This window comes from Lepisosteus platostomus, chromosome 3 (genome assembly GCF_059453375.1).
Source record: "Lepisosteus platostomus isolate fLepPlt1 chromosome 3, fLepPlt1.hap1, whole genome shotgun sequence".
NCBI lineage: Eukaryota > Metazoa > Chordata > Actinopteri > Semionotiformes > Lepisosteidae > Lepisosteus > Lepisosteus platostomus.
The window spans coordinates 15,441,280-15,456,481 of NC_142613.1; the positions used below are offsets into that span (position 1 = coordinate 15,441,280).

The window sequence follows — 15,202 nt, forward strand, 5'->3', positions numbered from 1 at the left end:
ACACAATTTTGTACAGTTGTATTAGTTTGGATTGTACTGAAATTGATCAGAGAATTAATCAAAGAAGCTGTGCTAATAACCTGTGAGAATGAGAAATATGTGAATTCTGAACTTTCTTTGGATAAGTGTTTATAATTTTAAAATTATGATCAATGGGTACTAAAAAACTCATTAATTTCACACCAGATTGAGTTTAATACTTAAAATTGAAAAACATAGATATTAAAGGCATTGCAGATGTCAATTAGATTGATAAAATAGTAGTAGCAGCAGCCATTATAGAAGCAGCCAAATTCTTCATAGTGAAAAATTGTTTACTTTCATTAAAACTAATGTTAGTATCTAGTGTTATTAAACTAGCGTTATTAAAAAGGCTTTATGAATATTGGCCCATTATGTTTTATATATGTTTAAGACTATTTCTTGCTTTGCTGTTTTGTCTTTGGGCAAGCTGCATAAGTGTGAATTTGCATGTGGAGGTTACTCTCCAGTGGGTATTCTAGTCTACACTTCACAGATTATGACTGGCAATATTGATAACATTTTGATTGCAGCGCAAAGGTTTCTCTCTTTTTAACTTGCAAACAAAATGGGTTCACATAGTTCTTCACGTGGTCAGTAATGATATAGAAGAAAGCCAAAATGTAGACTTTAAAATATGAAATTTAAATTGTAACATATACAGTAGTTACAGAATGCAAAATATAAAATGTGTGAACCAAACCATTAACCATACTGAACAACCCATTTTCCATTACCATGTGCTGTCCATTATGCTGAAGAGAGCTCTGCAGGTGTCTCAAGTTGAAATATATTGTATGTGTTGTATCATGTAACACATAGAGTATACACTATCCTTAGAAATTAATATTATACTTTTCCAGTTTGATTGTCTTGTCTCTTTTTTTTTGGTCACATTTTTGTCTATTTTTTAGATTCTAATCATAATGTTTTCAGTAGATCCTCATACAGTATATCTGTTATATTTGAGGCACTGTTAAAGTCAGTCTGCTGTACTAAAACGGTTCATGATTCCTGAAGTGGTTTGCTATAATATTAGACACAACCTTCATTTAAACGGGCTTATCACAAAGTCATTATAGCACAAAATGGAATTGGGTTGTGGTAGGGTTAAAATAACAAACCAAACCATTTTTAGATTTTATTTTTGACATTGTAACCAATAAATTAAACCTGAAATGAAGTTTATAGGAAAAATATATTTTACTCTAAAAAATCTAGCAATGAATCATTCAGTGTCCTTAAGTGCTTCATTCTAGTTCAGAGTGAAGTGCAAAATCTAAATTGAACGCCTCCAGGTTTATGTACATAAACATCACCTCTTGCATTTTAATCTAAATGAGCTGGTTTGCATTTTTATTTTTTATCCCTTTGGTCATGTGGGTAAAATAAAACAACTAGTTAGCACTACAGATGGAGAAGCCTGTCCTTTCAGTGTTAAGCCTAGTTATATTCCTTTCCAGTCCTGGAGAGCTACTTCTAGTTTTCATTCTGCCTGAGCTTTTGCACATTATTGAAGTAACCATTCTTAAACATCACTGTTTGAAAGTCTTTATCACTGAAGGATTTCAGATTGCTATAAAACCTGTAGGGTTTTGGGTCTCCAAACCATGGAAGGATGTTTACTATATTACCCTGTTAGGCTTTGGCTATGGCTTAGATAGCTGTTTAACCTATAAATGTGAATTACAAGTCCATAACCACCTTGATGAGAGAAAATCTTCTGAATTTGTCTTCACAGGGTTCTTAATGAGAGGTGGATGGTTGGCTGTGTCTCTACTCCTTCAGGCCTGGCTTCTCGTGTCTCTCTGTCTGGGGGAAAGACCATGCCCTAGGAGCTGCCGCTGTGATGGGAAGATTGTATACTGTGAGTCCAATGCCTTCCGTGACGTACCAAACAATGTTTCGGCAGGCTGCCAAGGCCTCTCCCTCCGTTATAACAGCTTGCTAAGCTTGCGAGCCGGCCAGTTTTCTGGCCTCAATCAACTCATTTGGCTTTACCTTGACCATAATTACATCAACAGTGTAGACAGCAATGCTTTCCAAGGCATCCGCCGACTGAAGGAGCTCATCCTGAGTTCCAATAAGATCACAGAGCTCCACAATACCACTTTCCATTCTGTCCCCAACCTGCGTAACCTGGACTTGTCCTACAACAAGCTACAAGCCCTGCAACCTGGGCAGTTCCAGGGGCTACGCAAGCTGCTCAGCCTGCACCTGCGCTCCAACTCCCTAAAGAGCGTGCCTGTCCGAGTGTTCCAGGACTGCCGCAACTTGGAATTCTTGGATCTCGGCTACAACCGCCTACGTAGCCTGACACGCAATGCCTTTGCAGGGCTGCTCAAGCTAACAGAACTACATCTGGAGCACAACCAGTTCTCTAAGATCAACTTTTCCCACTTCCCACGCCTTTTCAACCTGCGTGCACTCTATTTGCAGTGGAACCGCATCCGTTCCATCAGTCAGGGTCTATCCTGGACTTGGACCTCCTTGCAGAAGCTGGACCTTTCAGGAAATGATATTCAAGTGGCGGAGGCCAGCATCTATCAGTGCTTGCCTAACCTTCAGACCCTTAACTTGGACTCTAATAAGCTCAGCAACGTCTCTCAGGAGGCAGTTGCTGCTTGGATCTCCCTGACCACCATTAGCCTTGCTGGCAATGTGTGGGACTGCAGCCCTAGCATCTGCCCCCTGGTATCCTGGCTCAAAAACTTCAAGGGGAACAAGGAGACCACCATGATTTGTGCTGGTCCCAAGGAGGTGCAAGGGGAAAAAGTGATGGACGCTGTGGAGGCTTACAGCATTTGTAAAGAGACACCTGCACCTTCTACTGAAAAGCCTCTCCCTCCTGCCCAGACTCCACCAAAACCCAGGCTACCCCCAAGGCCTACTGCGCCCAAGCTGGGAGAGGAGGAGTCCCAAGGAGTCCTTCCAAGTCCCTCACCCTCAGGTGCTTCCACCTCATCCCCGGAGCCAGAGTTCGAGCACGTCTCCTTCCACAAGATCATTGCAGGCAGCGTGGCACTTTTTCTTTCAGTGGCCATGATCCTCCTGGTGATCTATGTCTCATGGAAGCGGTACCCAAGCAGCATGAAGCAGCTGCAGCAGCACTCTATGGTCCGCAAACGCAGGAAAAAGGCACGGGAGGCCGAGCGTACACTCAGCTCCCCCCTGCAGGAGTATTATGTGGACTACAAACCCACAAACTCTGAGACCATGGATGTGCTGGTTAACGGGACAGGACCCTGCACCTACACCATCTCAGGCTCCAGAGAATGCGAGGTATGATCCGCCATCCTCCTAAAAACCATTTCCACTGCGGGGAATGAGAGGTAAATTTTTCAGTGCTTTTGAAAGGTGGAATTGTCTCGGTCATTTGTTTGATGATAGAAAATAAGGCTTCCAATGCACTGTAATTGAGATGCTTACTGTAATGACTCAACTACTGTTCTTTCTAGGGACTGTTAAACAGCCCTGAATCCAAACTTAGTCTTACTAAGTGTTTAAATACAGATAAATAAATAAACTAATATATTTAGTTTATATATTTAATATTTTTAATGACTTTTTATTATGTATTTATTATAGTATTAGTATTATTTATTATGTAATTATTAACATAACTTCTATTGTAAATATCATACAGAAGTCTGAATTACTTCAAATTACTGTGCAGTGAAAGTTTTATTTACTTTAATGTTTTTTTTTTAGCTTAGCTGAATTATTTTATTTTGAGTTTGGAGAAAATATGTTATATAACATAGATTATCTTTTTGTATAATCTATTTATTTCAACATCTGCAACTAAAGATACTTGGTCTCAGATGTTACATACTGTACTAATCTGCACTGTATCATATCTAGAGATTTCCCTTGCAGCAGGATTCCATTCTCTTGGTTCCTTTCTGCCTTTCTTCAAGTTTAAGGAATCAATGAATCATAATATATTCAAGGACACATATTCAAATTGTTTTGCATCATTATTCACAGCCATCAGAAACTGTGTGATCTGAACAGTTTTAGGGGCTGTAATGTAATGTAAATATATATTAATTTATGCAGAGCTAAAGTATGTGAGTCACAGCAGGTTACAGAGAGAAGAAGTTATGTGAATACAGCCGGTAGCATCTTTTTTTCAATAAGATGTCCTGTAATAGATTCGAAAGTTGCCTTACTGCATTTATTTAACTTGATAAAATTTGTTAAAATGTGCATATCTCATTGGATATTTTCAGGTTTCCATTGTCTACCCTATAGCTCTGTCAGTTTTCATATGTAGTAGTCTATTGTTCTATGTTCTTTCTTCAAAGAAAATTAATTGCCAGCATAAAATAAATCATTCTTCTGGATCGCCTCACTGAGGTATCATTGTGTAAACTTATTCAGTTTTCTGTTCAGCTACGTTAATTATACAACTGCATGTTCAACTCTCTAATTATTACAGGGCTCTGCCATATTATAATGAGCAGTCTTGGCACAGATATAATAGGAATGAAACGCAACAGTAAACACAAAAATGGAACAGATGTTAACACAGCGGGTAACTGGGATAGCATGGTCTTAGGCATCATGCAGAGCCTCACACAGATGCTCACACAGAAGGTTGTGATTTATGCTATGGCCATGCAAGTGTTTCAAAATGGCAGGGCAATTCAACTGTGTTTTTGAGGTTCCTGGACTTTGTACAATTATGAAGAAACTGATATGTATTTTAGTTTCTATTGATTTTTGTAGGGGCAATACAGTGTATATAGATGTAGTATGATATGAGTGTGGATTAACTGGGGCCAATAAAGCATGCTATCTTTATTTAATTTAATGTTTTCCAAGAGGGTTTGTTAGGTAGAGTCAAATCTGTATTCTAAATTATAGCACACATGGAATCTACAGTACTCATCTGAAGTCTACCTATTTTGCTTCTCTTCTTGACAGTGTACATTTGCCAATGTAAAGGCATAATACGATACTCTTAGTAACATCCAGTATCTGTTCATTTTTACTCTTCTTTCGAGTCCTTATTTTGCTATATGATTTTCTTTGTTTTATGAGAACCTTCTCTCTAATTATTATTGCCTCATTGCATAGCATGGGACCTGTTCCAACCATTTCCGAAAACTGAAGTCAAATTGTGCGGTTTCCCAAAACTTCACAAAATAAATTACAATAACAGTATTAATTAATCTCACTGTCAGAATGTATCTAAATATACTAAATCATAGAAAATGTATTTTTCTTTTTCAGATTTCCATAGGTAACGTTAGAAACTAGGGTATGTGCATAAACAAATGTGTCACATTTTGAGAATCAAATTTGAAGAGTCTGGATTTGGCAGAGCAGGTCACATACAGTATGATCTCAATTATCTCAACACTGTTTTATTATACAGTATATAAAAAACGAATTGTTACAGATGTTAGTTTCAGAAGTGATCGCTTCTGAAACACAATAAACAGTTTTGTTGAATATTGTAGAGAATTCAAGCTCTAACTATTGCTGTTACATTTTACAGCCTGGTATTAACATCCTAGGGCCTTTAGCATCCTAGGGCCTTAAGAAATGTTTCATATGTCACAGTAAAGCCTGGCCTCTATCTGATTCTTCCTCAGAAGACATGTGTCTTATCCCCTCTATCCTGCCTGATTTACTGCTCTCTCTGAGCAGATGACTTCTCCTGGGGCAATGGCTGATCATTTCTTGATGAGGGTGCTAGATTTTTGAGACAGGTTTTTCAGTACCTGGAAACAATCAGTTTTGTTCTTCTTTCATGAAATGACTACAGAGTTTATTCGCTAAGGGGGCCGTTTGGCAGAGTGTTAGCAAGATCGCAACTCATCCATACCGTATACGATTGCTGAGGGTGAATCATTATAGTGTGCTTCCAGGGTCTGTAGGTCAGCCTGAGAAACCAACATGCCAAGATCATGGAGGCAAAAGAAAATCGTGTTTCCCCTTAGGGAAATCTCAGCCATAATGGCCTCTTTAAGAATGTTTTTGGGGTTTTAACTCTGCTGCCAGTCAGAATCAGTGGCTTCATTCATGCCAAGACAGATTTTTATTGGAGAGCAATCATATGTCTAGCCTGACTGTAACTCGACTTTCATAAGTTCTATTTCTATTTTATAGAAAATTATCTACTGTTTTTTGCTACATTGGGTAACACTACCTTGCTTTCTGTAACCTTGCTGATACTGGGTCTTCTTGGTTACAAAATGTCATGTTGAGTAGGTAGCTGTGTCTGGATGCACAGACTGCAGGTAAAGGTTCCTTCCATGCTGAAAGGTAAAGAAAAGAAACACAACATACCAGCTGTGGTGTATTCTTCGGGTGTGAGGGACATAGGGAAAGTAGCAAATAAAAAAAAGCATAGGAGAACCAAAAAAAAGAAAAAAAGAAAAGGAAAGATTGTGTCCATTAGAGGTGAAATGGGGAACTCACGGTTTGAAGAGATCTTTGATCTTCACAGCTCTGACATGTTATGTTGTGTCTCTTTTCTTTACCTTCCAACATACAGTAGAATGAACCTTTACCTGTTCCTTTAGGAAATGTCATGTCTTTCATATCTTGTCATCTTACTTTTCCATCTTACTTGCCTTTTTTCTGTGAGATATGGAATACTGTAGATCAGTGTGTGGTGTTTTCCCTTCAATTCACTTCATCCTACAGTTGGTTCCATATTGCAAGCTAGCAAGAAAAGTGGCAATACGTTCAGGTGCAGCTGTATTGGAAAAATCATAATTCTTGCTATCTTGGAATTTCCTTTTTACTAGAAAAAGTTGATGTAGTACTGATATTTACTAACTGCTGGGTTATTCCCTGTCAAATCATTTAAACATTTTGAAAAGGTCACCATGTATCTCAAATTTGAAAATCAATAAAATTAAAGCAATTTCCATAGAGACTAGTCTGAAATTTAAATGGTCATCTCCTAATAATTGCTGGAAAATTATTATTAAGACTTGGATGGTACAGCCCCCTTTTTAGTTATGAAAAAATACAGAGCACTTTCAGAAGCTAATAGTGTTTGAAACAAGTATCATACAGTCACCAAAATCACATCCAGAATGTATTCATTGAATCTAGAAACCACACAAATAAATCAAGAGATTTATTTTAGCACTGTAAGATGTTTAATTAGAAATGCTGTGACATACTGTAGGTCAAACATTCATCTAACTATGTACAATTTCAGTTTTTACATCTTTATTCCAGAGATATAAAAAAGAGAAATGGGAAAAAGAGTACTTATAGACAGAATTACATTTTCAGACATTCAATTCTGAATAGGATTAAGAAAGTGATTTCTTGATAAACGTAAATAAGTAGTTTGATAGTTTGCCTGTGCTGTGTGACTTTCTGATTTAATGCACATTCAATTGTTAGTACTACTGTAGATTTTACTGCTTATAATCTTCATTCAAATTATTGATTCAAAGAACTTTAAATAATTTTTGCTGTGTTTGTTTTAGTTATTTCAAATACTTGTAAAGGAGAATTACATTTTCTTTCTAAAATCTGTTGTGTATACACTCAGGTGTTCAAATAGTGCATTTTCCTACAGATATTTCTTATGGGAATAGGTATACAGGTGTCACAAGTTGTGACAATGCTTTATCTGTTATCTGTCTACAGTCAACTGTAGTATGAATTCACAACTGTAGTATATCAGTGGGGAACAGCTCGGTTCTGTAGAGTCACGATTCTGCAGGTGTTGCACTGAGCAATTAAATCATTAATTCCAAAACACATAAAACAATAGCAGCAGGAGTAATCACAAAATAGTATAGAGATCACAATCAGTGGTAAATTTCCCTGGGAAGTTACAGTGCAAGAATCATAACAAACTTTCGCTATTATACTGTCCAGCTCAGGTGAATGAATGTCATATACCTTTTGGTCAAATCCTATATTGTTTTCCTATTCTTTCTAATTTTTAGCAGTGGAAGGCAGTACTGTATATCATGAGAAAACATAATTTTTTAATCATGCAGTGTCAGTCATACTTAAGTCTATTTCATTAATGATTTTTTCCTTTTTTAGTCATCATCATTCTTATGTTCACGTGTGGCAAGGAATATATCAAACATGCCCAAAGAAGCAATCTATCGCATACTTACAATTTCATTTTTAATAAACAAATTGCTTTCTTTTTTCTTTTGTCCTGAAACTGCAATTAGGTCTGTAAAGACAGTTCTTTTCAGTAAAATCATTTATATCTCTAGAGTAGAGATACATTCCAAAATTAGATTTATTCCAAAATTAGATCAATGTGATAACGAACCTGTGTGTCCAATGTTATACTATCTAAAATATGCCACCTCCTTTGTATGATCTGTCTCATAGTGTTAAAATAAATCTTTTGATGACACACTGAGTCTTTAATGATAAAAAATATTTTTTTCAGTATTATATTTATTTTATGTTAAGTTTAACTAAAAATCTAAGTGTGATTTTTGGTGGCTGTGTTGTGTTTTCATTTCAGAAGTTCTTAGCTTTGACATCACTGTGTTTTTGAGAAAATGGCCTACTCCGAGGTACAGTATAAACAAATTTGTCCCGAGAACTATACTGAGCAATTTTTCCTAACAAATGTATCACTTTATTTGTACATGTAAGTTCTTAGATAAATAATATATACATTTTTTCATATGTTTTAGCGCATTTTGATTAGTAGATTATTCATGACTGTGATCAACTTAAGTGACTTTAACTGTTGAATAAACAGGACAACTCTTTTGCACTATTGGTGTATTGGAGGCTGGACCAAACTAGTGCATTATAGCTCACTTGATGTCTAGAGTGTTCACAAACAGCAATTTTAATTGTCTGTGAATTTGAGGCCACAATCTGGGAGAAAGCAACTCATGGCACCCCTCTAAGATCAACATATCATCATCCAAGTGTGATAGTTTTGGCATTAGTGTGCAGTCACTGCATACCTCCACCTGTAGTGATGGATGGCACCTTGACTGCAAATGCTACATGGATCAAGCTCTGGGACTTCACTTGCTGCCCTTCACTGCTTCACTTGCTGTGAGTGCATGCTCATGTGAAAACACCTTAATAATAATGAGACAGAATCCCACAAGACCTCATAATGCAAAGTGCCTACTGCGCATGTACACACTTGGATGATGATACGTGTATTGTTTCCAATAGTGGCAACACATGCTACTGTACTACCTTGTAACCTTCACAATAGAACTTCTGTTGTTCATCTCTGATGATAACAAATCTTAATCAGCATCAAGATTTTACCTACTGTATGTAATGTGAATTCAGTGAAATGTCAGAGCACCAGCTATAACTTTGTGACTTTTTCCAGCTGTAGGATATACGTTTATTATGTTGCTCATTAGGATTTAACCAATTAAATGTTTTCATTGCTTTTATTAATATGCTCATTTTCAACCAAATCTGTTATTTATGGTGATATTGGCTTATTGAATTGACATGGACTGACACAGCAGTTGTATACAGTATGTCTTTCTATACTGATAAGTATAGAAATGAAGAAGCATGAGTGATGAAGAACATACAGTAACCTTAACTCAGAAATGTTGCTATTACATTCCCTTTTTCTATTTTCTTCCTTTTCCCTCTATATCTTATATGTATTCCCAACAGCATGCCCTAGTTGGTGTTCTAAAGCAAATCATAAACAAAGCATCAGGTTAGTTATTTAACTGACCTTTAATAAAATAACTATGTGTCAACAGCTACTGTTCCAGTCACCTACAGTATATCAGGGCCACTGTTTTATATCACATCTGGTTGAATGAGCCAAGAGATTTAAATGTTTCTTGTTTCTGGTAGCAAATAATGATTTAGAGGTAGGGCTGAGAATTGAACTGGGATCCATCTAGTAATAAGTCATTTCTCTAAACCTTCCAGCTAGAGATGAATTTAAACCAGAGTAATTGGCAAAGATATGAAGTGAACCATACAGTGTAAACAAGGAATAACAGATCAGGCAGCTGTGCTATTTGAAGAGGGGGTTGCAAGGCTGCCTATAGAAGTTACTGTATATTTTTTGTATTTGTGTAATTGTTTGAGTGTATATCCAGGTGTGTCACTACTTTTTAGCTTTTGCAAAAGACAGTTCCTGGTTAAATATTGTTACCTAGGCAGGTGCTTACTGGGGGGGGTTACTTTTTTACAGCCACTGCAGAGGGCTGAAGCCTCTAGGCACCCTGTGTGCTGGCCCTTTGATAACCCAGCTTTTTCAAACAGAACTCAGATTTAATCATAGCAAATTGATGCCTTTATGAGAGAGATCACAAGCAGTATGAGAGGCAGCTAGAGCGTGTTTTTATCTGACATGTGTTTTTCCATGACCTGGTCATAAGTGACTCAGAGCAAGAGGGAAAAGGCTTAAGCATGACTGGAGGAAAAAAGAGATAAGAAAAGAGAAAGTGTTGTCATCACAGGTAACTCAATAAGAATCCCCTTGAAAATTGCTATCTCAGAATGCAGCCATTTGGCCCCTCCATGAATGATGTGAATGACAATTGTGCTAAATGTCAGTGCCCTGTGATTTTTGTGACCTGCTGTTGCAAGTAACTTTTAATTAATTGCTTCTGAATTAATGCTGATGGGGAAAACAATGAGATCACAGTCTTGTTATGCATTGACACTATGCTGGCTGATTGCATAAGGTATTGAAGCATAACATGTGGGTCCCTTCTTGTTGATGTATGAGGTGTAATTACTATTAGAGAGGCCCTTGCCCTCTTCTCAGTGAAATCCAGATCGAAGATACATTGGTTCTCTTAGGCTTTCCAATATTCACAATCTAATTTCTGAGAAACTTTAACACAATACAGATACAGTATTTCATTACGTTTTAACTCTGCATTGATGCGTCGATTCTGAATCTCTGAATCTTTGAATTATAAACATAAAGATGTACATAAGTTCAATTATATTTTATAATATTTGCATGTAAGCTAAAAATTAGCTAAAGCTAAAAAGCATTTGAGCTGACCTATATACAGTACAGTATATATATATATAAATTGACAGCTCTGATGCAGGTTTAACTTTTTATAATGATACTTTTTGTTTGACCTTTTAAACTTGATACGTGGCTATTACCTCTGTATTTATTCACAATATCATATTGCCTTATTAAACTTGATTTTACATAATACTATGAAATGGTGGTCATCTTTCTATATATTCTATAAGTATTTGCTGATTTTATCTTAAATAAAACCATAGTAAAATCCTTGGAGTAGGCACCTACAGTATGACAGTTGAATATTTCCATGACAGACCTGTCACTACACTTTGAGCAGAATCTCAAATCATTAGAATATTAAGTTGATAATCATTTAGTCATTCATATCCAAGTTAAAACTCTGTACTAGGAATAACAATCAGTATAAAAGGTAAATCAAGTTTTTTTTTAAGTCAGATACACGAAAGATATACCTTCATTGCACTACTTTCAAATTATCTGCTGCATAGTTTCGTTGTTGGTGGTTTTAATTCATTGTGTTTCAGTGCGGAAATTGGAAAGCTAATGTGTCACTGAGTGGCGCTGCACATGTGAATGTGCCGTATGGTTTGGTGAATCTCAGGGGTGCTATTTCAAAGACATTTGTCTTTTTTTTTTAGTTTCCTAGCTAATTTAGGAAGTTAATTACCTGACTGTCATAACTTAGGCTCACTTGCTCTGTTTCAGTGCCATACAACTGTAATACAATTTGGCTGCCTTACTGATTTAAAATTTTCAGCAGTTTGCTTCTATGAAAATGCTATAAGGTTTTTTCACAAGGTTAGGTTATTCTGTCTTAAACTGTGCTAACAGTTTGTAGGCATTATTTGGGTTTCTCACAACAAATCACATTAGTGTCTGTAATTCATTTAATTTTAATAACCAGAAAAGCCAGATTTTTTACTTGTCTATTTCAGCATTCCAAGTATGAAATCAGCTGAAGACTGAAGAAAATATTATTTTCCTTTCTACCTCTCATACTATAATTAGTATATTTTAAGTAATTATAAGTAAGTAATTGTAAGTATTCTAACAGTCTAGAAAACATTCACTTGTCTCTGATGTGGAGCAACCTACAGGATATAGCCATTAAGCCTGAAAACACTTAACTACACAGCAGGTTAAATGCAAAAGTGAAAAAAGATTAACAGAATGAATTAAGGGTGAACTTTAAATTGACAAGATTGCAAAGACTCCAAGTAGAATTTATCCAGGACACTGAAGTTAGCACCCATAGAGAGCAATGGGATCTTTAACAACCAAGTAGTTAGGACAGTAACAGATATAGCACAGTGTTTGCTGTCACCATGGAACAGTATTGGTGACAGAATCACCTCAATGACAGCAATTCTAGCAATGTGGTTTTCCTTAGAGGTTTTCCATTAGTTTCTGACATTTAAGGAGATCAGGTTAAAATATTTGCATTTAAACTTTTGATACATTAAAGGAAGGATCCTGGGACAAAGGAGAATCGAAGAGACAGAATGGGCAGATTTTAATGCCATATTTTTTGGTTCCACATTTTAGCTTTAGTTTTCAAATTACAGAATTTGAAATTACAGAATTACAAAAAATACTGAAGTGATTGTAATTATTCCAGTAACAGTTTACCCCAATTTCTATTTACATGTTGGATCCTGTGGTGAGGTCTAGAACATCAGCATCCAGACTCTTATAAGACATCTGCTGTTTCTTCTAAATTGGTCCAATTTAAAATAAAACCACTTGTATAAGGTGTCTGAAGCTGAGTAGAATGCTGAACACAAAATCTCTCTGTGCAAAATCAAAACTAATCAGTTGGAAACAAGTGTCTTGCTTCACCTCATGTCTCTGGATTTTAATATTATTGTAGTCAGCCACCTTCCTTTACAAATTGTATTATTTTGTCTGTTTGATGTTATGATTATTCGACAGAAACAAAGAAATCCATATTACGTTAAAAAAGGAAGTGAGGATTGCATTTATAATTACTGCATATCAAACATCTAATCCCAACAAATCTTCTCTTCCTGTAAAACTATAAATACCATATTTTGCCATAAAAAGTTATACACTGCTTTGTTAGCAGAATATCCTTCACTCTACTGTAACTGGTAAACATTATGTATTTGGTATTTGAAAGAAACCTTATCTACATTCCCATATACACATACATATATACCCATACATGTATTGATGCATAAATACATACTGTATGTAAATGAATGCACACATACAAATCACCGTGCCCCAATCCTTATATACTGTACTATAAACCAGTGTATTCTGGATTATTAACTGTACTGACTTCAATGAATTAAAAGATTAACCTTTTAATTATAAGTATTTAAAATCAAGTTTAATGAACAGATTCTTGGTTAATGAATAAGTTATAGCCTTAACCCAATTAAAAATGGATTAATCTGATCTGAACCATCACAAGATATCATAGTAATTCATACTGTATGTGGATGGAAGGATTCTCAGTAATTAGGTATGTGTAGACCAGTTAGTTAACGAGGCATAAATTTAATCTGGATCATTTTAAAAAGACACGAATAACTACAAAAGAAAAACTAAAGCATATTGTTCTGAGTACATTTCTTTATTAGTGAGACCTTCCAGTTATAAAAACCTTATTAGATTGCCCAAAATGTATCTTCACTTTGAACAAGAAGAGGTTCAAGTTGCAATATAACAGAACTAAATGACAAGCTGCGTATGAGAAGAAAGGGACAATGTTTATCTGGTGTGAATAGGACTTTATTCCAGATAAATCATCCAAATAGCCAAAGTACTTCCATAGTTAAAGGTGTGCCTTGACAGCACAAAATGGAGCATATCAATGCGTGGCCTCGTGTCATGCAGTACATTGAAGAAGAAATTCATAGAGATGTAAAGGAGCAATGTGAAAACTAGATGATTCCATTGTAACTGAGCATGCTTATTTAGCACAGCCAAACTGTATACTACAAACTCTTCAGCTTTTGATTTTAATGTGCAGTAGCACCTTGTGTGGGTAAGAAGGAGTCACATTATTTGGGCAAACTAGCGAATTTGTACACTCCTTTGATTACTATTTATCGCCATAATTGAAAAACTAAAAACGCTGATCTGACTGTAACATCAGTTCCTTAGAATACCATGAAATAACTACAGTACCACCAACGACAGTGTGATTATAAAATGTTTATTTTTGTTATTTGCATTTTATACAGTGTGTTAAATTATGTGGCTTTTAAATGGCTTTTGTTTTGCCAGCTTTTCTTGAGGGCATGGTCTAGTGTGATATACTGTAGTAATATGAGACCACTAATATTTAGCCATTCTGTGTCACAGGATGACTTGGTTTGGTGCTAAGGTTATTTATTGGTCCATGTTGTACACAGCCTCCAGTTTAACAGTCCTGTCATCACTTGGAATGTATACGCAGACCTTATACTGTAGATCCTTCTCTGCACACTCAAACCAATGCTGACCTAGACTCAAAAAAAGAGATAAGACCCAGGCCAGCTGTTCCCCTTTGTATGAACTCTGTCAGGCCTTCCAAATGGCTCAACCAGTGAAGGAGCTCTTCCAAGCATGTGTTTGAACCTGGGTCATTATACTGTGACTGACCAGGATTTGCCAAGCAGCAGGGCAGGATTATTCAGACAGTGCTGTCTTAGCTCACAGTGAGACACAGAGGTCCTTGTACCCTTCCTGGTGCTTGCAGTTTAGTGGTGATATTAGTAAGAGAAGATCCTTATATGGGCACTGAACCTCTGGTGTGTGTGTGACATGTTAAAAGACAAGCGTCTTTTAAGTGTCTTTTGGGTCAGAGGAATCATTCTCCCTTCTCTGTGGTTACAGGGTTCATAGCTATGAGCTGACATGAAAAACAATACACAATTGAAATCAGGTGAGTACAACAAAATAATTCAAAATTCAAAAAAGAACTAAATTGCCAAACTGTTCTGCCCACCAAAGTACTTCAGTTCCAGATCCACGCAGCACTCATGACTTGGATTATTTCAGTAAGCACCATGTTGAGTGAATTAAAACAATGCTTTTACATTCCAAAGTGGCATCTCCTAATAAGCCCTACACCTCTCTTTAATAACTCTCTTCACTCACACGAGATAAGCTGGTGAAAGAAATAAACAGCTCTCAGAGATAGGCAGCAATGGCGCATTCATTTAAATCCATCACATGGGAAAACAC

General features: G+C 36.3%; 1 protein-coding gene across 2 annotated transcripts in view; it reads left to right on the forward strand.

Annotated features, from left to right (window-relative positions):
- Positions 1–15,202, forward strand: part of LOC148674518 (leucine-rich repeat transmembrane neuronal protein 4-like) — a 157,904-nt gene that overhangs the window by 13,368 nt on the left and 129,334 nt on the right. Inside the window, exon 2 of one of the 2 annotated variants that reach the window (XM_088624698.1) lies at positions 1,763–3,353. In XM_088624698.1, coding sequence (XP_088480824.1) covers positions 1,763–3,309 — 1,547 coding nt within the window. In that variant the 3' untranslated portion in view covers positions 3,310–3,353. The remainder of the gene's footprint in view (positions 1–1,762; positions 3,354–15,202) is intronic. The other variant, XM_088624697.1, reaches the window with a different exon arrangement.